A 22,152-nucleotide genomic window follows, 5' to 3' on the forward strand; every position below is an offset into this window, starting at 1 on the left:
CCCGGGCCCACGTTAGCGAGCCCCAGAGTCGTGCCCCCTGAGCAACACCGTGTGGCGCGCTCCCAAAGGCACAGTGCAGCCAGACTTACCCACAGTGAGAGGCGGGGGCAAGGCACAGAGGAAGCGGATGCTGCCTATCTCGCGATAGACCGTTGCAACCCAAATATGTCGCACACGAAAGTATCCCACTGCAAAACTTCTAAAGGCACTATTCAGCTTCCCTCGTTGTGAAAATCTCTATTTGAGATTAGCAGTACATTAAGTTGGGCTTACTATGTTATCACAAAAGAACAGTTAATCTGCATTTGTACTAACTGTAGGATACACATCCTCACTGAGGAATAAAATTAAGATGCCGATAGGGAAAACCACCAGGGATCTAACAAGCACTGTAAAACCTTGCTGAAATAAAAGACCTAAGAAATGCATATACCATGCTGTACATATGAAGATGTGAATTCTCCCCAGATATATATTTTACTTGTATAAACCTAATCAAAAATCCCAGTAGGATTTTTCCTAAGAAAAATCGAACTTGACAAAATAGGTACATCCTAAAGAGTATAAGGGTTGTAGAATAGCCACCCAACACAAAAACAGAACAAAAAAACAGAAAAAGAAGATAGGGCAGCTTCCCCGTCAGGAACCGAAATAAAGCAACCAGCTATAGTGAGCAGCTGGGGAACCGGAGCGGGAACGGTAAATGCCTCTGCAGCGTCAGAGGTCCTGCACCCAAGTGCCTTACGTAGACTTCACCTTCACACAGCCACCTGCCTTCACTGTCCTCACTTGGCAGGTGCTGAAGCTGGGGTGTAGAAAAGAAACTTGCCCAAGACCACACAGGTTCGAGGCAGGGGTCTGGGCCCAGCTGACTCCAGAAGTCCAACCTGTCTCATAAGAAAAATACTAGCACACATTGTCTACAGAGACCCTAAGGAGAAACTCCTAAATGATCTGGTGTAAAAACGGACACAGGACATTACCATGCAACTAGGTTAATATGTAAATGGCTAACATGCATGCTAAAAAGTTCAACCTCACATGTACTTGTTTTAAGGACTGATACTATCTAGGGCTGCAGACAGGAAGTGGGTACTCACACATACCACAGGAGTGTCTGTTTATATAGCGTTTTTGGAAGGCAGTCTGACATTAAAACATACAGCTTGTATGCCTCTTCAGCAATTCCTCTTCTACAATCGATCCCAGAGAAACATTAAACGTAAGCACCAAGAGTCATGTTCAAGGATATTCACTGCAGCTCTTCTGTGAAAGCGAAATACTGGAAAGAAAAGGGAACATTTGGAACAAATCACCGGGCGTCCATGCCACGGGACAGTAAGCAAAAAGTCAATCTCCACGGACTGACACGCAGAGAAGATACGCCACTAAAGGGGAAAAAAAGGAAGTCACAGAACACACAGACTGTTAACCCATTTGTTTAAAAAAAAAGAAAAAGCATCTAAGAGACAATAAATGTGAGAAAATGAGAGAAAAAGAATGAACATTTGTACACAAGCTGAAAAGGCATTTTTAAAAAGGATCTGAAAGGATACACACCAAACCACAAAGAGCAGACACTGTGGGGAAGAAAGTGGGTTTGGGGCCCAGGAGCTGAAGGCAACTTTCACTTTTTACTCAATATTTTTGTGTATAATTTAAAACGTTTTTGTAATTTTGAGAAGACAAAAGCAAGTGACAAAGAACTTGCTATCTTGTATTCAGCCTTTTGTTTTTTTTCAAAAGAGCAAGATGTATAAACCAGTGAAAACAAAACACTGAAAACCAACCAGAGAATAGAAGAGGAATAATAAGAAAATTACATATGAATAACAACTACTGACACCTATAAAGATTCAAAGCAAGTGACACAGTAAATTTTATTGTTTACATAATGACAGGCTCTGGACAAAGTGGAGACAATGGACACAGTGACGACACATTTAAACTCCTGTCACAAATTGATCTGTTACAAATTCCCAATGGTCAACATATTAAAATGTAAAATATATAAAGAAAAAAACACAAGAAATATAAATATCCAGCTTTTTCCAGTACAATGCAATGTCCTTTTTAAAAAAAGCTTGCTGTAATGTGTATTTAATTCTGACATTAATTCAAAACACAAAACCACATGTTTTCCTACCCTTCCCCAAAACCTGGATCTGGTGACTGCAGTATTGGGGAAGTATGCAAAAATAAAAACAACTTTCATGCTCAGAAACAAAGCATTTTCCTTATTTTAATGCATCAAGGCGCAAAAATTTCAATTCCAAAAGCCAATCATCGCTATATGCAGATAAATAAAACAGATTTGACAACACTTTCATAATCAAACCCAACTAACGTTATACTAAAATATATGTGTGTGTGTGTGTGTGTGTGTGTGTGTGTATATATATATGTATATATATATATACGTATATATACATACCTATTTTAGAAAAAAAGGTGCCTTGGTGAAAATGATTCTGAAAATATTCACTTAATGCACATTATGTACAAAACCTTCTATATAAAAAAATTAAACTATTTTCAGTGAAATTCCATGTTCACATCCCAACTGAAAACTGCACTTGAAAGATAAAATAGGTCTACTTAACGGTTTCTGTCTGAAATCATGGCTAAGGCAGTTCTCTTTCCAAGGGCTCTCTTTTTCACCCACTCTCTGTCACTAATACTAATACAAATAACACACAGATGAAACCTGACATGTCTCTATATGTTATTACCTGGAGCTCTCTGTTCACTGTTAAAACGGGGGATAGTTTACTGTGGCTACAAAGAATACTTTTTTTCTTAAAATATACTGTTTCTTTATTCCAAATTAAGCACTTACTTAAGACATAAAAGAGGCTGATAAGCGACTCCATTTGGTGTCAATATCGATAGCCCTATAAGAAAGAACTCTCTATTGGAATAGCTAGAAAAGTCTCCACTAAAATAATAGTGCATCCTTCACCTGCATAGAATCAGTTTGGCTTAATAGCTCTTTGCCCCCAGAACACCAGTCTGGAGTTCAAATATGCTCTTGAAGGTTCGTTTCAGATATGAGGATACATAGGATAATAAAGTTGTTGAAGTCGGTCTGATGAGTCCCAGCAGCCCTCATCTGGAGCAGCTGCTGAGATTAACATGGAAACAAAAATGGGAGAGACTGGGGGCAATGAAGTTGAGTTGGTCAATATTTACACCAGTAACCATTTCACTAAGTCTTTAAGCAAATAACTACAATGACTTGGTGCCTTTAGCTCCTTGTTCTACAAGCACTGAGGATTTGAAGCATAAAAGGTGAAAAATGGAGTACCCTTAGAAAAGGGGAACAGTCTGAGGCAAAAGTTGTAGGTCTGTAAATATATATTCTATATGCACACACAATTGTGTGTATTATCCTGTATATATTTTACATACATATTCACAAGATGCCCTGCAGTGTAGTTCAGAAGGCCTTTTATCAAGGAACAAAGTGATTCTGGTATAGGCCCTAGAGTTCATACCATCTACATAAGAAACAAATGTGCATATATTCACATAATGTAAACCTTATCAACAAAAACATTGCTCAAACACTAGGTTAAATAGTAGTAGGTTCTACCAATCAGCGATGTAATATTTCTTACACTGAGAATCAAAATAATGAAAAATACACAAGTAGGTTTCAGATACACAAGAGAAAAGTTGTTTAGCACGGCAAACGAGAACAGAGTTCAAATTCCAGAAGTAAGGAAAAACTATCAAAACTTTATACAGCTCCTGGGATGCAATTTAGTTCCTGCTTCAACTTTAGAAAAATAGATTCAGAGAATGAACGGTGCTGCTACGGATTCTCTCAACACATCAACCCATGTTTATCTTTTTCCTCTTTTGTTTCCAGCTGGAGGCTTCTTCAGCTGAAGGAGTTGTCCTCCTGTTCCAAAGCCTGCAGAGGCAGGATTGGACACCCCAAATGTCAAACCAGCTGACGCCGTGATGCCAGGACTGCTGAAGTTAAACCCAGATGTACTTGAGCTGCCAAAGCCTTATGTTTAGGGAAGAAAATATTCATATCAGAAGTTAAATCACAAAAACAAACATAAAAAATGGGGATGAGAGCTAAGTGTCTAGCTGAAAGACTATATAACCTATGCAAATAGCAAATATCTTAGGGCCCTGAATTTCTAACATGGAATTTTACAGGAAAATAATTTAGCGGACAACTAAGTGGCACCATTACAGACAGAAGTTTAGTGATCCAGAGCAAGAGAGAAACCTTACACAAATAACTGAACTCGACAGAAAACTTCAAATTGGCAGCCACTTTCGTGTTAATTAAATTTGCCAAGGTACCCTCCTCCTCAGCCCTCCAGAAACATTTTATCAAAATGTAAAGAAGAGACTTTCACAGCCTTTGGACCCACCCTTGCAATTCTAAGTCCTCCAAGAAAGCCTTAACCCCCAATTTCCAGGACAATGACTACACAGAAGAGCAGAGCCCTCCAATAATTAAGATCAAATACTATTACTGCCTAGCTAACTAAATGTTAATATATGCATATTATAATCCTGATACCACTGAACGCTATTATCTTACTCCCTAGGAACTACTGATTTTAAACACCACTTAATTTTAAATGGAATTTCCTTCAAATTCCCGCAATTAAAAACTTTAATCGGTACTATTATTTTAGGCATGCTATTTATCCCTAAGAATTGCACGTTAAAACAAGTCATTATTTACAAATATAGAAACAAATGCAAAAGTAGATGGAATTTGGAAGTTTCTAGTAGAAGCGTCACGAGATTATACCTATGTCAAAAATGAACAAAGAAGCCAGTTAATCATCATTTGTAAGACTGGTATTCTTAAAATCAGGGGGGCTTATAACTAAAGAACACCTCTTCAGAAGAGAAACTATTCTCCTGAATGAATAATGATAAAACTTTCGCAATGGGTTCATTTTTGTAATAACGAAGAAAACTGTTTAAACATAAAACTGGTCTTTGGGTTCAAAATAATCTCTACTTAGTTAAAAAGACGATGTAGTTATTTATTATATCAAACTTAAGTTGTTAGAAACGTTCTACAAACCTGACCTTCAGCATATGAGACAGAGAAAGCTATGCATGATTACTAGGCTTGCAGGCTTCATCCAGTGGGTAGAAACTGAATCAGGCATCTTTTTTGGATACCGGAAATAACAACACTTATACTTTTAAAATTAAATAATGTGCACCTTTGAATCTGCCTGAAGTTCAGGCCAAAACACACAAACCTGCACTAAGACTTCCTGAGGGTTTATTTGTTGTTCCAAATCCAAATGTGGAGGCCCCTGTGGTGCTGCATCCAAAACCAGAGCTAGCTCCAAAGCCTAGTGGGGGTGATAGAGAGACACACACGGCAGGTAAAAACACAGGTGAAAGGATACTGACAAGTAATACCCAAATTATCAGTGGTCTAATAAACAGTGTTGAGAACCACGGCCTTACTAAGGAGATCTGCTTTACTCCTTTGCGTAAGACTTTTGGAAGAACCAGCTCAATTCTGAAATAAAACATTTAGATCTACTTAGACTAAGCTTATGACCGATCCGTAATTTTTAAAGAACAAAGCCATAAAAAGCAAGGTCATATTAGTACTTTCTCTCCCAAACGGACTAGAAATTTCAGTGACCATTCAAGTATGATTTTAGTCGAACAGATAGACACATATCTACTTAAGGATATTTCATTTCAGGAAAAAAAACACACTAAATTCATAAATAAGCAAGGCACGCACAACAGTTTCAATGCAAAGTACCACACACAGTAATTTTACTCTGCTTCCTGCGAAGACATTCTCACTTACGAAGTTTACCACTGGAACCCTGTGTGACTACACAAGGGTCGGTCACTCTACAGCTACTCAGGAAGAGCAGGCTCCTGCCACAGAAGCAGCAACGCAATGCTGAGAAAGTGGGAGGGGGAGCGTCGAGGCTTCTCTCCCAACAACACTACAGTCACAATTTAAACGAAGCACGTGTCTTCATCATACAGAGTGCAAGAGGGGATTTTGCCAAGTGCTGGAAGATTGGTTTCAAGTGCTCAGAAAATGGAATCCGATTCATCTTCGGCTACTCTGCAACAGCTTATCTAAAATACTGAGCCTGACAGTATTATTGCCCGTAACTCTACGAAATATGGCAACAAACGGGAATACAGATCATAGGAATTACGCTGTCTGCCATACTCCCAATAATTCCCATTAGAGTGTAATATATTACATAACCATAATAGCTTATAGGCTTTCCCTCTTATAATGATATACTTTAATGGAAATAAGGGAATCTTATTCGTTACATGACAATGCACCTGTCAAAATACAATCAACCTTCAATTATCCACACCAGAGAACTGGGAATGCATTTGTATTTAACATGCTTTTGCAGAAGACTTACCTTACTAGTTAGACTTAACTTATGAATCTACTGAGATAAACTTAACTGCCTATGTATACAAGTATGCATAAAGGCAAATATGCCAGAAGTGCTCAGGAATGGAGAGAAGTCAAGCTGTTCGATTTATAACACAATTATGTCCCCATTTAAAGTGTTCATTTGCAGAAAGAGAAGATGCTTAGTAGAATGTATGTCCAGCAGTAGTTAGGACTCCAACTAATTTTTTTAAGTTAATTTAATAAAACGAAGTAATTTTCAAGTTCATATTTTAGCATATTCCTTTGAAAATATGAACATCCCTATCATTTGATTTTTAATACGTTTTTATATTTACTATTCACAGACATGAAATGATTTTTTAAGTTCTAAATCTAATACTAGAAAGCACTGATTATGTTTGGAGAATCCTTTTTTTGCCAGATAGAACCTTAACTTCCCAAAGAGCAGATCCTCTTAGAAGTGTTTACAGGCTGGTAGCAATTCAAATGTATCACAGTCCAATGCAATACGAGAAAAGTTAAAGTGTACCTCCAAGGTTTGAAGAACCTAGGCCACTTGACTGCAAGCCAGTGCCAATACCTGAGCCGAATGGCGCTCCAAAACTAACTCCCAGAGATGGCTGTGGCCCTGGTATAAAAAAAAAAAAAAAAAAATGGGGGGGGGAAAAAAAACAAATTTGCCTTACTCTTTCAAGATTAAAGTTACTTTATGAAATTATTTTTAAAATGAACAGTGATTACTTTTAACAAATTCTATTTGCTAAAACTTAGTTTTCAGGATGTCCCCCCAGCCTAATTTATCTGTCCCAGCTGATTTACCTATCCAAAAATAAATTTAAAAAAATTAACTTGTTCACACTAGACAATTAAAAGAGGCTTACCACACGGAAAGATGAGTGTTAGTTTAAATAATTTGAAATCTTTAATGTATTGTAAATTATAGTTCTTTTAGTTCTACTTCTAGAATGGTTTTAGATCTCTCCGCTTGTTTTCTGATAAAACTAGCTGCTGTATTCAGTAAACGTTTTTACTTTTTTTCTTTTTAAAATAAGCTCCTTAACTGTTAGAGTCAAGTCTCAATTGATCAAAAGAGACTGACACTAACATGCAAAACCATCATGTTACTTCATAAGAGTAAGTACCAAAAACTAGGCATGATTTCTTATAGGAAATATAAATGATATATAAATAAATAGATAAAAAACAAGACAATGTTTTATTTTATTAAATTTATTGTTCATCTTAAAGCAAATCAATTACACAGTAACATGACAATTCCAACTTGTTCACAAAGAGTGATAACTGAGTTCTACTGTTAAGCTCTGCTACATTACACCACTTATCACCTGATGAAATAAGATAGAGAATGAACATTTACAAAGGCACCGCTGTGTACCTTGACAGATTCAATACATTCAAGATTTCAATTCAGAAGTTTCTTTCCAACATCTTGGAAAATGTACTCAGATGCAGAACGATTAGTCATCCTTTTCCCATTTGTTACTTTAAAGATTTTGGCTGAGTTTGTTTGGCAAGAATAGCATCAAACTTACTAGCCTCCCTTTTTTAACTACCTTTTTTTTTAACTAAGCAGAATACAAAAATCTATAAATCTCTCATATTTGATAAATAATTTATGAAAATTATTTGATAAATTTCATAGTACAATCTTCAGTCTTGTCTTTTTCAAGCACAGTGATCAGTGCATCTCAAAGTTGAGGGAACTGCCAAAGTAATATACAGATTGATATTTAGACTTTTTAAAGAAATCAAAGCCTTCAAGTTGTTCAATGAAGAATGAGGTTTGTATATTCAAAAAGGTAGTGTAAAATTATAAAACATTAAAGAAAAAGGAAAGAAAAGAAAAAAGAAACTAAGGAACTACATTTTGCTAGACTGGGACAGAAACTGGACTTTCCCAATAGCTTCTACCCAAGAATAAAGAATAAGGACTAACAGCAGCCAGAGTTCTTATACCACTATTACAAAATAAATTAAAAAAGAGTTAAATTTTTACATCCAGTTTGAGATCAGTTTGAGAATAAAATACCTGCCTAGCAGCTCTTTTGTAAAATGTTACTACAGGAAAAAGAAACTAAGCATATTACCCTCTTATTTCTAATGAGAGTAATATGTAGAAAACACACGTCCAGTTTCTTTAACATTGAGAGACTTAAGTGTCACATGTTCACAGGAGGCACTGCTGGTGGAAGACCCTAGAGCATAATGCACACCACAGCCCTCAGCCCTACAAGTCCCAAGAGTTACTCAAGTAACATGCTTCGTGTTGTGTGCGGGTCTGCTTTTAAGAGCAACTCTAGTCATTAATATTCAGGATCCAGGTAATCAAGAACTCTAACGATGACAAGACTTTCCATTGCACAACAGGTACATGATATTTTGAGTTTTGTACCTTCACACAAATTCTGAAGGCAACATCATTTATAAAACTAGTAGGCAAATGTATAACATTTTTAATAGTAAAAACTCATGATAAATATCTCCCATGCCAAAGTATCAGCATATATTACACTCTGGCCACCATATAAATTATTTTCACTATTAGAAAGCAGAATCTACATCCTTCAGGCAAATGTTACGTAAACAATTCAAGAAATCTGTTTTAAAATCTGAATAGTCATTAGTCATTCAATGAGAGGCTCTTAGTTCCATAAATAAAACCAAGTTAGTAGTAACATATCCCAATGATTGCCCAAAGTGAAATCTTCATGTAGAGTAACATTTTACAAAAGTTACTGAATAATATATTCACACACAACAAAATCAAGTTTAGCACTGTAATTCATATTTTCCAGAATAAATTCTACTTTCTTAAAAGTAAAACTGCATTCACAGGAAAAGGACTAAAGTGCTAAAATTTTTTTATAATTTTCAATGATCACTCAAGATACCTAATGTCACTAGCATGGTTATTCCTAAGTCATATTTTTTAAAATAATAATTTTTCTTAAAAAACAAAAAATGTCTTCCCCAATTTCAAATATTTTACTGATTTAATGGGGAATGTCCTTTGGTTATTAAATATAACAAAATCATAAAACCACAAGGAAGTAAAATGAAGAAGTTTCCTATTTAACACTACACCTTAAACGTCCAAACATACACTTAAAAGCTAGAAAGTAGGAATTCCTAACAAAATGTCTCAGCTCTCCTTAAAAACAGCAGCTAAGTCATATGAGAAAAGTCTTTTTATGTAAACATCAAGAACTTTTAAAAGTGTCAAAACACAACAGCAAAACTTAATCCCAGTACATTAGCTTAAAACAATCTATCCTAAGTTAAAATTATACCGAAAAGCCTAACGTAAATGTCTTAAGCTTTTTAAGAGGCTTCAGAAGCACTGGTGGACAAGTGTACTCCAGATCTGCCGTCATGCAATCCACGGGTGATGCTTATTTCATACATAAGCAGCCTGTGGAGTTTGGCATCAGTTCTCTTCAGCCTTCAGAAGCAATAACCACAAATCACACAGGCCTAGGTTCTATATTTTTTTTTTCATTAAAAGACATTGAAGAAGGCTCAAGAAGTCACTTATGTCCATACTTCCACCTCCAAGAAAGACTACACAGAAAGCACCTTCAGAAGGTATCAGCCTAAGAAGCTGCCTGCTTTTTTACATTAAAAAGTCAAGAATCCATATGCAAATAGAAGCAAATCCCCCCCTGACAACTCAAACCTTTCACACACCAACAGGGCTGTGTAAAAACAGCACACAAGCCTCATCCAGATTCATCTAGATGGTCTTTACAATTTGTTACTGGCACTTAAAAAGATTTCATCAGTCACAGGACAGAAGGAATAAGTCACTGGGTACAGAGCACAATGCAATAAAGAGGGGCATTTCTAATGGGCTGCATGCATCTAACGGAGCTGCTGCGTCTCACTCTAGTGGTGACAGGACTGAAATAGCTAATCCTGACGGGGAGAGACAGAAAGGGATGGGCTGTGGAGCATGCGAGACCTTTAGAGAAACAGGTGGGAAACAAGAAGACGATACAAAATGATCGCTATTGTTTGGCTTCTCAGTTCCAAAAATCCATACAACTCAAAATGAAAACACTGTAAGACTGTTTAAGTTAATAAATTACAATTCCTGCCACCTGATTAGAAAGCCCTTATGTGGGCTTCACAACTGCAGGGAATGTTCAAGGGAGTCAGTTTCCCCAAAGCCTGGTGAAAGTCCACAAAAAATTGAAGCACGTGAGCAAAAGGCTCTTCAAGATGATGACTCTAAACTCAGCTAACATTCTCCACCACCACAGAGAGCAAAGACCATATCTCTATTGTTCACCTTTACGTCCCTGGAGCCTAGCACATAGGAGGCACTCATACAGAATGAACGTATTTCTTCAGATGCCCACAAGCCCAAAATGTGAGAGTGAAAACCTACAAACCTCTCAAAACTGCCTACGTAAGAAAGTGTATAAAACAAAAATCCGACAGGTGGTTCTGCCTCAATTTTAGCTGTACACCGCAGAACATAATTAAATTCCCTTACAGCACAGCAGTTAACTGACTTTTCTCCAGTTTTATTGATTAGAATAGAAATCCCTTATGTTTAAAGAACACCTAACCAAATCCTGCTTCTCTGATCTATTTTGGGATTAATAGTAACCCTAAAAAGTAAACTGGTGCTGTAGTCGGTTGGATGAGCTGGGTAAATAATCATGAGAACTGATGACCGTCATTATGGGGTTGATTTGATATCTATCCATCCCATAATGACCTGATAGGAACCAACTCCACAGTGACTGCTTTTCCCTCTGTAACTGGAGAACGCAACCCTGTACTCCAGCCAGCTAGAGAACTACTACACAGTCCTTATGTCAGCCACTATTCACATGGGTCCAGCCATGGAGCGTGGAGGGTTTGGCATAAATCCACCATCAATTCTGTCATCTCCAAATGTGAAGAACAGTTTTTTAAACTGCCAACAGTGAAACCCAGAGAATGCTTCCCCAGCAGAGGCAGCCTGAACGCAATCTAGAGATGTACGTTTTTTACTTTTTTGTACTCTAATTTACTACTGGACTACAAGGAACTCTCAGAAACACACATGCTATAGAATAACTAATAAGCGCTACACAAAAATTTATGAACAAGTAAAAAAAAAATCAGTATCCATTAAGACTACATTTTTCTCTGTCACACTTCAAGCCTGACAAAATAGGGACTGCAGGAGTAAAAAGATAAGTAATCATCTCTGAAAGTTACAAGACCAAACTAAACACTGCAGAACTAGACCACAAAAATGTTTCTCTCGTAAGAAGTGAAATTAAACCATGGACTAAAATTATCTGCTTTCCAGTATCTCACCAGTTATTTTCATCTGCTCAACCTCCCAGCTCATACTTCTTCATGTATAATCCAAAGCATCTCATAACATTTTTTCCTGCTCTTGCCACTGTTCTGTTCATTTTGAAAAGGTACAAATAATTCTAGCATGTACCTTCTTCCAAATTTGGTTAAGAAGGCCTGTTCTCTGATCAAACAAACCTATTGATCTTCAACACAACTTCAGTCGATAAAGACATACTTCATCCTGAGTGTGGGCATTCTGTAACCACTGCATGTGAGAGCACACCACCCGTCAGCATCAGGTACGAAAAATGCCAACCTATGGCTGGTTTACCTCTGACTTTAGAACAATACACAATACAGTCACAATTTTAGAATCTGTTGCTCTTAAATGTAATTCAGTAGTGGAACACCATGTTCTAAAGGGCATTTATAGCAATACAGCAAATAACATTAATTCACAATATTCAGTATCTAATTGATGTATAATTATTGCTAAGACTACCCTGCATTTTTATCAGGTATATGGTTTATAATTGTGTCCATCACAATTTTTAGACTGTATTGGAACAGCTACTCAGAGAAATTTCTTCAGTGCTAACACAAAAGGAAGACTCATAAAAATGCACATAAATTCTCTGCATTTTAACAGTAAGAAGCTATAACTTGAATGCATTCAGACCTGTAGCAGGCTGTTGCTGCTGTGTAAGTGTTGCAGCCATGGCAACGGCTGCTGCGTTTGGCATGTTGCTGAAAGGGGTGGGTCCCGTAGTGACTCTGGGCGCATTCTGCCACTTCTTGGCTTCTGCTCGCCTGGCTTCAAACACATCCACAGCATCTCCCAAGAACATTTTCCTGTAGCCAAGGTACTGTTCTTTGAGCACCTACAGGAATGAAAAAAAGAAAAGGTTAATCAAGTTTTGTGCTGACTTGGATAATATAAGGATGAACATAACCATGAAATAAGTTAGCAAAGACAGATCAAAAACACTGCCAACATTACACACCTCATCTAACCTTCAAATCAGAAGGACCTGAGTGATGGATCGGAGAGTTCTATCACACCTTTGTATACTGTGTTCCCTATTTTAGTCATATGTCTTTACGATCAACTGCCTAACATATTCTGGCTTCAGGAGGCCCCCTTTAAAATAAGTTAGCTAAGCTTTTAGACAAGCAAAGTAATACCTAAAATTCCATTTTAAATATTAAATATTCCAGTTTCTCATGAAAATTTCCCCTCCAAAGGCCAAACTTTGGATAACTTTTAGATTCAAAGAGCTTTAAAAAAAAAAAAGCCCACTAAATATGTATTTGTTAAATACCTTTTTTATCGGTATATATAAATAAATAATAAAAGGCATGGGTGACACATACTAAAATAAGACATCACCTAAGCAGAGAGAGTTTGGAGGGTATAAAGAGGGCTCTTACTTGCTCAACATTGTTTATTTTACAATGAGAATAACTCATGTTGAGCTTAGGTAACCAAACTGGGGGGAAAAGAAAACAGAGAGTTTATAATTTCAGAGTAAGAAAGAAAAATTACCAAGTTCATAAAGTGGGCTGGATTACCCAATACAACATTTGCCTTAATTAAGGCCATTAATGGGAAGGATTCTGTTTCACCTTAGAATTATTAAATACTTTAAGGGTTGAGCTTAGTTTAGATCAGTTTTATATTACTTTTGAAGAGACGTAAGATTTTCATATTTCCAACCTGTTCTTACAGGAAATTACTAAACATGAGGCTTTGGGTTGTGACAGGTATTTCCAGCATTTGAAAGCTATCGCCTCCTTCCGTGTGGACGTCAGTGTATCATGCTCCAGTCCCAAGCTCTCCCACCTCTGCAACGTGTGCAAGTGGGCCTGCCAAGAGCTGGAAACTGGGGAAATACACTCAGAAGTGGGTCTGTGACATCAGAAACCACAGCTTACGAGAACAGATCTCCCCCAAACGCATCCTCCCTCTTTCTGTGCAATTACAAGCACATACCATGCAGCGTGTGACATCAATAGCCCATAAATTTTAGTTCTACTTCAGATAATGGGAAATAATGACCTATCTTAGAAACTTAAAAAAGACATTTAGTTTTTAAAAAAAAAACACAAAAAACTGACACCAGCCATTATCTACAGAATTAATAAAATTTACGCCTAATTTTGTTGCGGAGGCCTGGCTGACCAGGTGGCTCAAGCCTGTTTCAAGAGGTTATCTGTGTTGTTAATAACACCACAAAAGGATAAAAAAAAACACCTCTTATAAGAGGTGAACAAGTCTAGAAATTACAGTTTACTAAACGCAGCTGAAAATAAATGTCAAATCTGATCATGGAACATCCTTTGGTTCTTGGGATGTGTATTAAAAAAAGGAGTAGGTCAAAATTTCAGGTAAAGTTTATCCAACATGAACTGGAGCTTTTTGTGCAAATCGCTGTCTCATTGTATTATGGCCCTGTTACCGAAAAAGGTAGTTTTCAAACCAGAGAGAAGAAACTGCCATTGAAAACACATCTATATTTACAAATATGTCTCAGATCTCCTTTAAAATACTCCAGGGAAATCAACTGTACTTCAATGAAAAAAATTTTTTAATAAAATAAAAATGTATTGGGGCTTCCCTGGTGGCGCAGTGGTTGAGAGTCCGCCTGCCGATGCAGGGGACACGGGTTCGTGCCCCGGTCCGGGAAGATCCCACATGCCGCGGAGCGGCTGGGCCCGTGAGCCATGGCCGCTGAGCCTGCGCGTCCGGAGCCTGTGCTCCGCGGCAGGAGAGGCCACAACAGTGAGAGGCCCGCGTACCGCAAAAAAAAAAAAAAAAAAAGTATTAATTAAAAAAAAATACTCCAGGGGAAAAAAGCATGAGTGGAGAACTGATAAAACAACATCAGCAGGATCTGGATAAGGGCCCAAGTCGGGTGGTGGGTACCTGAGCGTTCATTATAATAGTGCTCTACTTTTGTGTGTATTTGAAAACTTTCATAATAGAACTTAATGGGAAAAAACATCTGCAGAACACAGACTTCAAAGTGCCAACAGAGAATCACCTTTAGCACTTTAAAAAACTAAACACTTATTGCAGACAAAGTTTCAAGAGAATTTAATAAAAATTCCTCCTTTAAAACTAAATTATTTTAAAGATTTGGTTTAAAATTTTAAATCTGTTAAGGCAAAAGGTCTGAAGTATGCTATCACTTCAAAAATGGTATGATTTAAGAGGTTAACTTAAAAAAAATTCTATTACCATGCATCAAGTGAAAATAAAAATGAAAATACTGGTAATCTCCATGGAATTCTATTACAGTTAGGGATTGATTCAGACCCAGGCTTGGATGCTTTGAATTTTAAAGGTTTTCTCCGATTATACGTAACTCCAAGAAAGACTTTTAATTATATCTGCTTGATGGAAAAAGTGTACGTATATTAACATTTCACCCAAATAATTTCTAAAAATGAACATATTACACAAGGTTCAAAATATTCGGTGACAAATTATTTTATTTTTATTATTTTAATAAATACAGTTTCCTGTGTTTAGAAGGGACAAATGTTGTTAGCAAGCTTTTTTTATGCAGGGATCAATAAACATTTAAAACACACACAAAATTAAAGCAGTGAGACATGATTTTGCTACTAAGACTGTTTACTTTCTACAGAAATAAACTAAAAGAGATGGAAACAACCCAATGTCCAACAGAAGACAACGGGTTACACAGACTACGTACACACATGCAGTGAAATCCTGACTACTAAAGATGATGGTGAAGAAGTGTGTGTATGAACGTGGAATGTGGTTCACAATGATGAAAAAAGTTAAAATAACGGAGTGTATAGGACACTTGGATCTTGTTTTTTTTTTAAAGATCTCATCCATGGTTGTGTCTGGGCATGATCTGGATTATTTTAGTTTTAGTCTTTTTCACTTACATATAATTTTAGCTATTTCTGTAATAAGCATGGATACTTTTGTCCTGTGAATGAACAAATAAATACTTCACTTGGGTGCAGCTGTCCAGATAGATGAACAGGCAATGAGAACTTACCTTCACATTTTCATGAACAGACTGAAGTTGTGCAGCTAAAGCTACAAATGTTTGATAAATTTTCTGCATAGCCATTGACAAATCTATAAGAGAAAATCATATTATCACACAAATATGTATACGACACAATCGATACCATTTTTCTATTACTTGAGTCCAATTTTTGGTACAGTTAAGGTATAGGATGAATAAACTACACCAATACTTCCATGGATGAGAGAAGACAGCAGAACAGACTGAGAGAAGGATTCCTCCATCAGTAACCTGGGGGGCGGGGTGGGGGGGTGGGGTGCCCTAGGACATCTGCCATTACATCATAATAATTCATAACAAAGCATTTTATATTTATAGGAAATAAAGATCTAATCGAGGACTTTTAAGGAAATTGTCTTATGGCAGTTTAAGACAACTACTAGTAATAATCTAGAATATCGACTATATAACAGCTTAAGCTCTCTAACTGAAAAAACAGTGCTATTAAAAAAAAAATTACCACGGAAAGCATATTACCTTGAGGGGTGATGTGTGAATTGTTCGCTTGGGTGGCAAGATGGTTTTCCAGTTCTTCAATCTGTTGTCTGTACTGCTGGAGCTGCACTTCAAACTGCTGAACCAGGATTCTGAAGTAGCTATACAATAACATTTACCAAGTCAGATCAGTTTTAAAACACTGTTTCCTTTATATTCAAAATTCCAACAAAAATATGCCCCTGTTTATTTAAGTAGGGCCTTTGAATTAGTCTGATGACATAATGTATCTTTAAGTGACAGAGGTATTATTGAAACAAAAACCCAAACTTGTAAGTTATCAAGGTATGAAAAATAGATGCACAGCCTTACTCCAATCATGAAAAAATACCAATTAAGGGATAATCTACAAAATAACTTAATACTCTTCAAAAATGTCAAGGTCATCAAAGAAAAGGAAAGACTGAATAAATGTTACGGATTGGAAGTGACTAAGGAGAAATAACAACTAAATCCAGTGTGAAAAGAATCCTAGAACAGAAAAAGTGCATCAGTGGAAAAGACAGTAAAATTCAAATAAGTTCTGTATTTTGGTTAATATAGTACCAATGTTAATCCTGTTCTTGATAATTATACTATGATTATATAATATGTTAACAGTAAGGGAAGAAGGTAAGGGATATAAAAAAATTCTTTGTACTACCATTTTTCCAACTTTTCTATAAGTCTAAAATTCAAAAGAAAAAGTTCAAAAAAACCCGTGCAATTGTCAACTAGATTTTACAGCCAAATACTTACAGTTCTTATGTTTATAATCTGAAATACTACTGATATTTATAATCTGAAAACACTACAGTGTGCTACAGAAAGAGTACGTAATTATAATCACTATTCTAATAAATTTAATGAGAGAATGCTAGAAAGATAAAAAGGGACCTTGAATAGCACAAAACACAGTCTGAACACGACTCCACGAGAAATGGGGAACTGTGAAAGCTTTCCACAGTGGAAAATCACACAATTCAACCCATCTCAAAATTATCTCTGATGGCAGCATGAAGAACAAGACAGCAGAATAAAATACTGAGGAAGTCCAGCGAAGGAGCTCATCCCATGCTAATCCGAATAAGATATCAGGAGTATCACTGTTATTGTCCATTTCCTGATTTTGATCACTGTACTATGGTTACATAAGAGAATATCCTTATGTTTAAGAAATACACTCTAAAGTACTCAAGCATTAATGGGTATCATGTCTGCAAACAACCCTAAGTGTCCAGGGGGAAAATGTATTTACACATATGGAGAGCAAGGAACGAAACTGCAGTAGAAATGTTAACATGCAGGGAATCTGGATGGAAGAGACATGAGAATTCTTTGTTTCATTCTGGAAACTTTTTTTGTAAATCTGAAATTATAATAAAAAGAAAAAACAAAACAAAAGGGTGAGGGGCCAGGAGTCAACCAGACCCCTACCGCGCAGAAGCTCAGGACTCTCCTCTTCATGCTGCAGGCTCCTCATTTCTAAGACTGGAATGTGACAGCTGTGGAGGGTTTGTGGGAAAGCAGATACAGCAGGTGAAGGGCCAAGCGCGCTGTGCGGCATATGGCAAGCATTTGAGAATATGAGCTATTACTCTCTTGCACAACACAGGCAAGACATATACCACATGCATGGAAACCACATGAATATACAAGCTGGGTACAGGCGGGTTTTTCAGGTTCATTTATCTACACTTTGTAATTTTTCTTCCTGAAGATTTATTATGTATGCAAATAAAAGTTATGGAAATACGTGAAAGAGTTAAACTATACTTAGTATGCCCTGTTTAAGGAAGGGACTATCATAAAGTATTTTTTAATTGAAAGTCCTTATGGGTATAAATACAAGTTTCTACTATCTGCACAATGTAATCAAGTGGAACAGACCCTGTAAGTAATATGCAGTGCAACTGCATAATAGTGGGTAAAAGCTCAGACCTCAGCCTTCACTTACCCTTCAATAAAATGGGGATGATATACCCTCTCAGAGTTATTATGAGAATTAAATTTAAAAATCCACATAAGATGCCCAGACTTGCTACAAAGTAAACTAAAAATCCCTACCCTGTATACTGTTTTTACTGTTCTGCTTTTTTAAAGAGAGAAACATTTGTTTAACTTACTCAGCAGGAGCTGTATTCTCATGTTGGAGTCCAGGTGGTGTTTTCTGGGTTCTTAAAGCTATTTCAGCATTTTTTAACTCCTGATGTAATAGAGGTTAAGAAAAAGAAAAAGCCAATTAAAAGTTAGGCTAAAAATACCGACTACCTCTGGACTGAAACTTCAACAACGCCATTCCTGGAGCTTCATATGCTGTGAGAACTTATGGATGAAGCCGCTTTACAAGGTGCTAAAACCTCCTTCCAGGCAAGACAAACTATACTTTTAACAAACTTTATAATAAATTTATGGTCTATTTTAAGAAACCATGGATTCCTGTAGGATTTGTGAAGTCAATTCATCCACAGTTAAAGACGGTGTTACTATTTTAAAACCTGTAATAATACAACTATAGAAAACACTATTTAAAAAAAGCAAGGTAGTAGTAATAACCCTGAGGTTGATGACAGCAGCAGTTAACATTCTGGGTATTTACTTACTGTGTACCAAGCCCTGTGCTACAGGCTCCCCTTCTATTATCACGGTCACTCCTCAGTAACAACTCTATGAAGTGGGTGACGAAGTTACAGAGACATTAAGTAATTTGCCCAAGGCCACGTAGCTGGAAGACCTGAGACCTGAGTCGAGGGGCCCAATTTTGTATGCCTCACACACTTAATCTCCCTTCCACTCCTCTGCAGTGCCACTCTTATCTTCCAGCCAATGGTTTTTCAAGACTCATAATGCGTCTAACCCACTTACACTCCACATTCCTATCATTTCATTGCTTCTGCAACCTCTATTTCAATGTCTATTTAAGTTTCCCTTACTTAAAAAGAAGTCTCTTATCCTAACTTTATGTCTCCTGCAGCAACTTCCTACCCTCATTTTACTGCCCAGCTGTGAAGTCTCTAACGGTCTCTAACTGTCCCTTCCACCTCCGTGTTACCCTCCACCTCAGCCTTCCGTCCTGTGACTCTGGACACGGGCCCAGAGCCTGGACTGCCCAGCGCTGAGCCGCGCCTGGGTCTCACTGGCGGGGCCCCCTCCCGTAATGCTTAACAGCCTGCGGGTCCTCCAACACGCCCTCTTCCTGCCTCCGTGACTTCCCCGTCACCCTGCCCCTTCCTCGCGGCCTGGGAACCACCGCCGCAGCTCTGGAGGCTCAACTCTGAGTGTGCCACTACCGCTCCATCCTGCTCCGGAGGGGGGCTGGAAGCGCCCACTGAGCCCTCTGCACTCCGTCACACCTTGTCCCTGGAACACTTACGTGAGTGCTTTAGCTCACTCTCCCTAGGATACTGTAAGCGTTTTGATCCCAAATGCCAGAGGAAGTGCTCTGCACATAACAGATACTTAAAAAGGTTCTCTGAATTTGTGGATTCAGCAATATAACTTCAATGAACCACATGGCACCTGCCCTGCCCATAGAAAACATTAACCACGCAACTTATCTGAACTCTTAAGTGATGTCCCCCAAACGGGGCATGTGAAAGACTTCGCTTCCATAAGGTTCTGGTCTTCACAACCTCAACGCTGCTCCTTACCTCAGAATTGCTTTTATTTCCCAGAAAGGCTTTCTTTGAACAAAAGGTTTTGGATTTAATAAGATGGATAACTCCTTCACTAAGGGAGTCAGAATGTTTCTGTTTTCAACTGGCAATTCACGAGACTGTGGGTAGAGCACGAATCCCTGTGTATTTGAAATAAGAGAAACCACAGAGCAAACCCCTTTGAGTTCTCACATAAACTTTCCTCAACGCAACTCAGAAGCCATTTTCCCTCAAGGGAACTCTCGACTCCCACCCTCTTCTCTCTCAGTCTTTGAGCACTTCACTTACCCCATGAGACGTTAGCACTTTGGAGTTTCTCCTTTTGTCTCTGAAAGACAAGTCTGGTTATGTGACAAGTGTCTCACAAGTGCTTGTGGATGGAATCACCCAGTGTGAGAGTTACAATGGTTCCCATTCTTGTGTTCATTTTTTTCCCTTGAGTTTGCCTCCTCTATTACTTTGATAATGACCTTGTGCATATAATTTCATAAAAATTTCACACATGAAATTTAGAATTTCCTATAATGTTTAATCAGAGTCAAAGCACTCTCCACAGTCTAAAGGCTTAAGTAACATTCTGTTCCTCCTAGGAAATTCTGATAGCTGAAATATTTGATGGTAAGGGAAGAATAAGTGGGCAGGAAACATGGGGGAATACTTTATTCATATTTAACCAAAGCATTTGTAAGTGACCAGGAAACGTGAAAGCAGACAATAAAGCCTTTGAATCCTCTTTAAGTATCATAGTTTAGATTAGCTTTTTTTTGGTAACACATTTATTAAAAATGTCACGAAGTATTCTCCAATAGTTGACTTAAAGACACATAAGCAGGTACAAACTTCCAGTTACAAAATACGTAAGTCCTGGGGATACAACCTACAGCCTGATGACAACAGGTAACAATACTACACTGTACATCTGAAAGTTGCTAAGACTGTAGATCTTAAAAGTTCTCATCTGAAGAGGAAAAAAAATTGTAACTATTTGTGCTGATGGGTATTAATTAGACTTCTTGTGGTCATCATTTCACAACATACACAAACATTGAATCATTACGTTGTACACCTAAAACTAATAACGTTATATGTCAATTACAGTTCAATAAAAAGACACAAAGCACTTAAAAATTTTTACTTAAAATATTATCACTTAATTTATGAAGAGCATAGCACTCTGATAAACCCATTAAAAAGGCATATCACATAAAGTTCATTAACAGATCAGGGAAAACTTTAGGGAAAGATTTCTAGATTGCCACGATCAGATCAAGTATACTGTATAACTGTGAAATATAAAACAAGTAAATCATCTATCATCATTCTTCCCCACTGATATAAAGAAGATATTTTACGTTATATATTATACCACCGGGACAAGAAGCAAGTAGACATTAGTGACAGAAGGTATTAGCCTCATTACCATTTTTAACAACTAAGACCTAACGAAACTAGCAAGTCACTGGAACTTAATATCTATAAAGCATGATATAATTTATATTTAACAACTGACAGATTAAAAAAATGTGTTTTTCCCTCTTGTATAATATAATAATTTAGGCAGTAGGCACGCTTGTGAAACAAAGCAGTCGGAGCATAAGCTTAGAGCTGGGTCACCAGGGTCTGAATCTACGCTCTTAGAAACAAAGCTCTCCTGTTTTCTTGTTTGAGGTAATAACAGTACCTACCTCATAGGGCTGTTGTGAAAAATCACTGTTTAATGTATCTAAATTGCTTAGAATACTGCCTCATACATAGTAAATGCTCAATAAAACCCAGTAACTATTAGTATAGTAATTTAAAAGTATATGCACTGTACGGTTTTCTTATAGCATGTCGGTATGAAACTTTCATAATTTTAAAAAGACCTATTTCTATTTGAAAAACAAACAAACAAAAATCCTACAATGAAATGACAGTTTACCTGAGCAGTTTCTATTTTCAATTTGTCAATATTGAGAGTGTTCCTCTGTAATCCACTGGCAGCCAATGACAAAAGCTGCTTCAGAGCTTTAATATCTTCCTGCACTTTAAGCATTGCTTTTGAAGACATTCTACTAATTTCTTCTTGGACTTGTTTTTGTTCCTTCACAAATTTCCTAAAAAAATAAATAAAACTCAGTTTTAAAAAAATACACCTTTGGTTTTATACAGAAAAAAAAGTAGACTGGTGAGAGTTTTAAGTCCAAGTGTTTTAAGAAGCAACTATTAAAAATTC

At 37.1% G+C, this 22,152-nt stretch overlaps 1 protein-coding gene across 4 annotated transcripts in view; it reads right to left on the reverse strand.

Moving 5' to 3' along the window:
- Positions 1-1,851: 1,851 nt before the first annotated feature.
- The window catches only part of NUP58 (nucleoporin 58), a 35,021-nt gene continuing 14,720 nt past the window's right edge, over positions 1,852-22,152 (reverse strand). For 3 of the 4 annotated variants that reach the window (XM_082675365.1, XM_082675367.1, XM_082675364.1), the window contains 8 exons: positions 21,859-22,033; positions 18,408-18,487; positions 16,285-16,403; positions 15,775-15,857; positions 12,414-12,615; positions 6,942-7,040; positions 5,253-5,348; positions 1,852-4,018 (listed from right to left, as the gene is read on the reverse strand). In XM_082675365.1, coding sequence (XP_082531491.1) covers positions 3,849-4,018; positions 5,253-5,348; positions 6,942-7,040; positions 12,414-12,615; positions 15,775-15,857; positions 16,285-16,403; positions 18,408-18,487; positions 21,859-22,033 — 1,024 coding nt within the window. In that variant the 3' untranslated portion in view covers positions 1,852-3,848. The remainder of the gene's footprint in view (positions 4,019-5,252; positions 5,349-6,941; positions 7,041-12,413; positions 12,616-15,774; positions 15,858-16,284; positions 16,404-18,407; positions 18,488-21,858; positions 22,034-22,152) is intronic. The other variant, XM_082675366.1, reaches the window with a different exon arrangement.

Source organism: Grampus griseus (genome assembly GCF_964374135.1).
Source record: "Grampus griseus genome assembly, chromosome: 18".
NCBI lineage: Eukaryota > Metazoa > Chordata > Mammalia > Artiodactyla > Delphinidae > Grampus > Grampus griseus.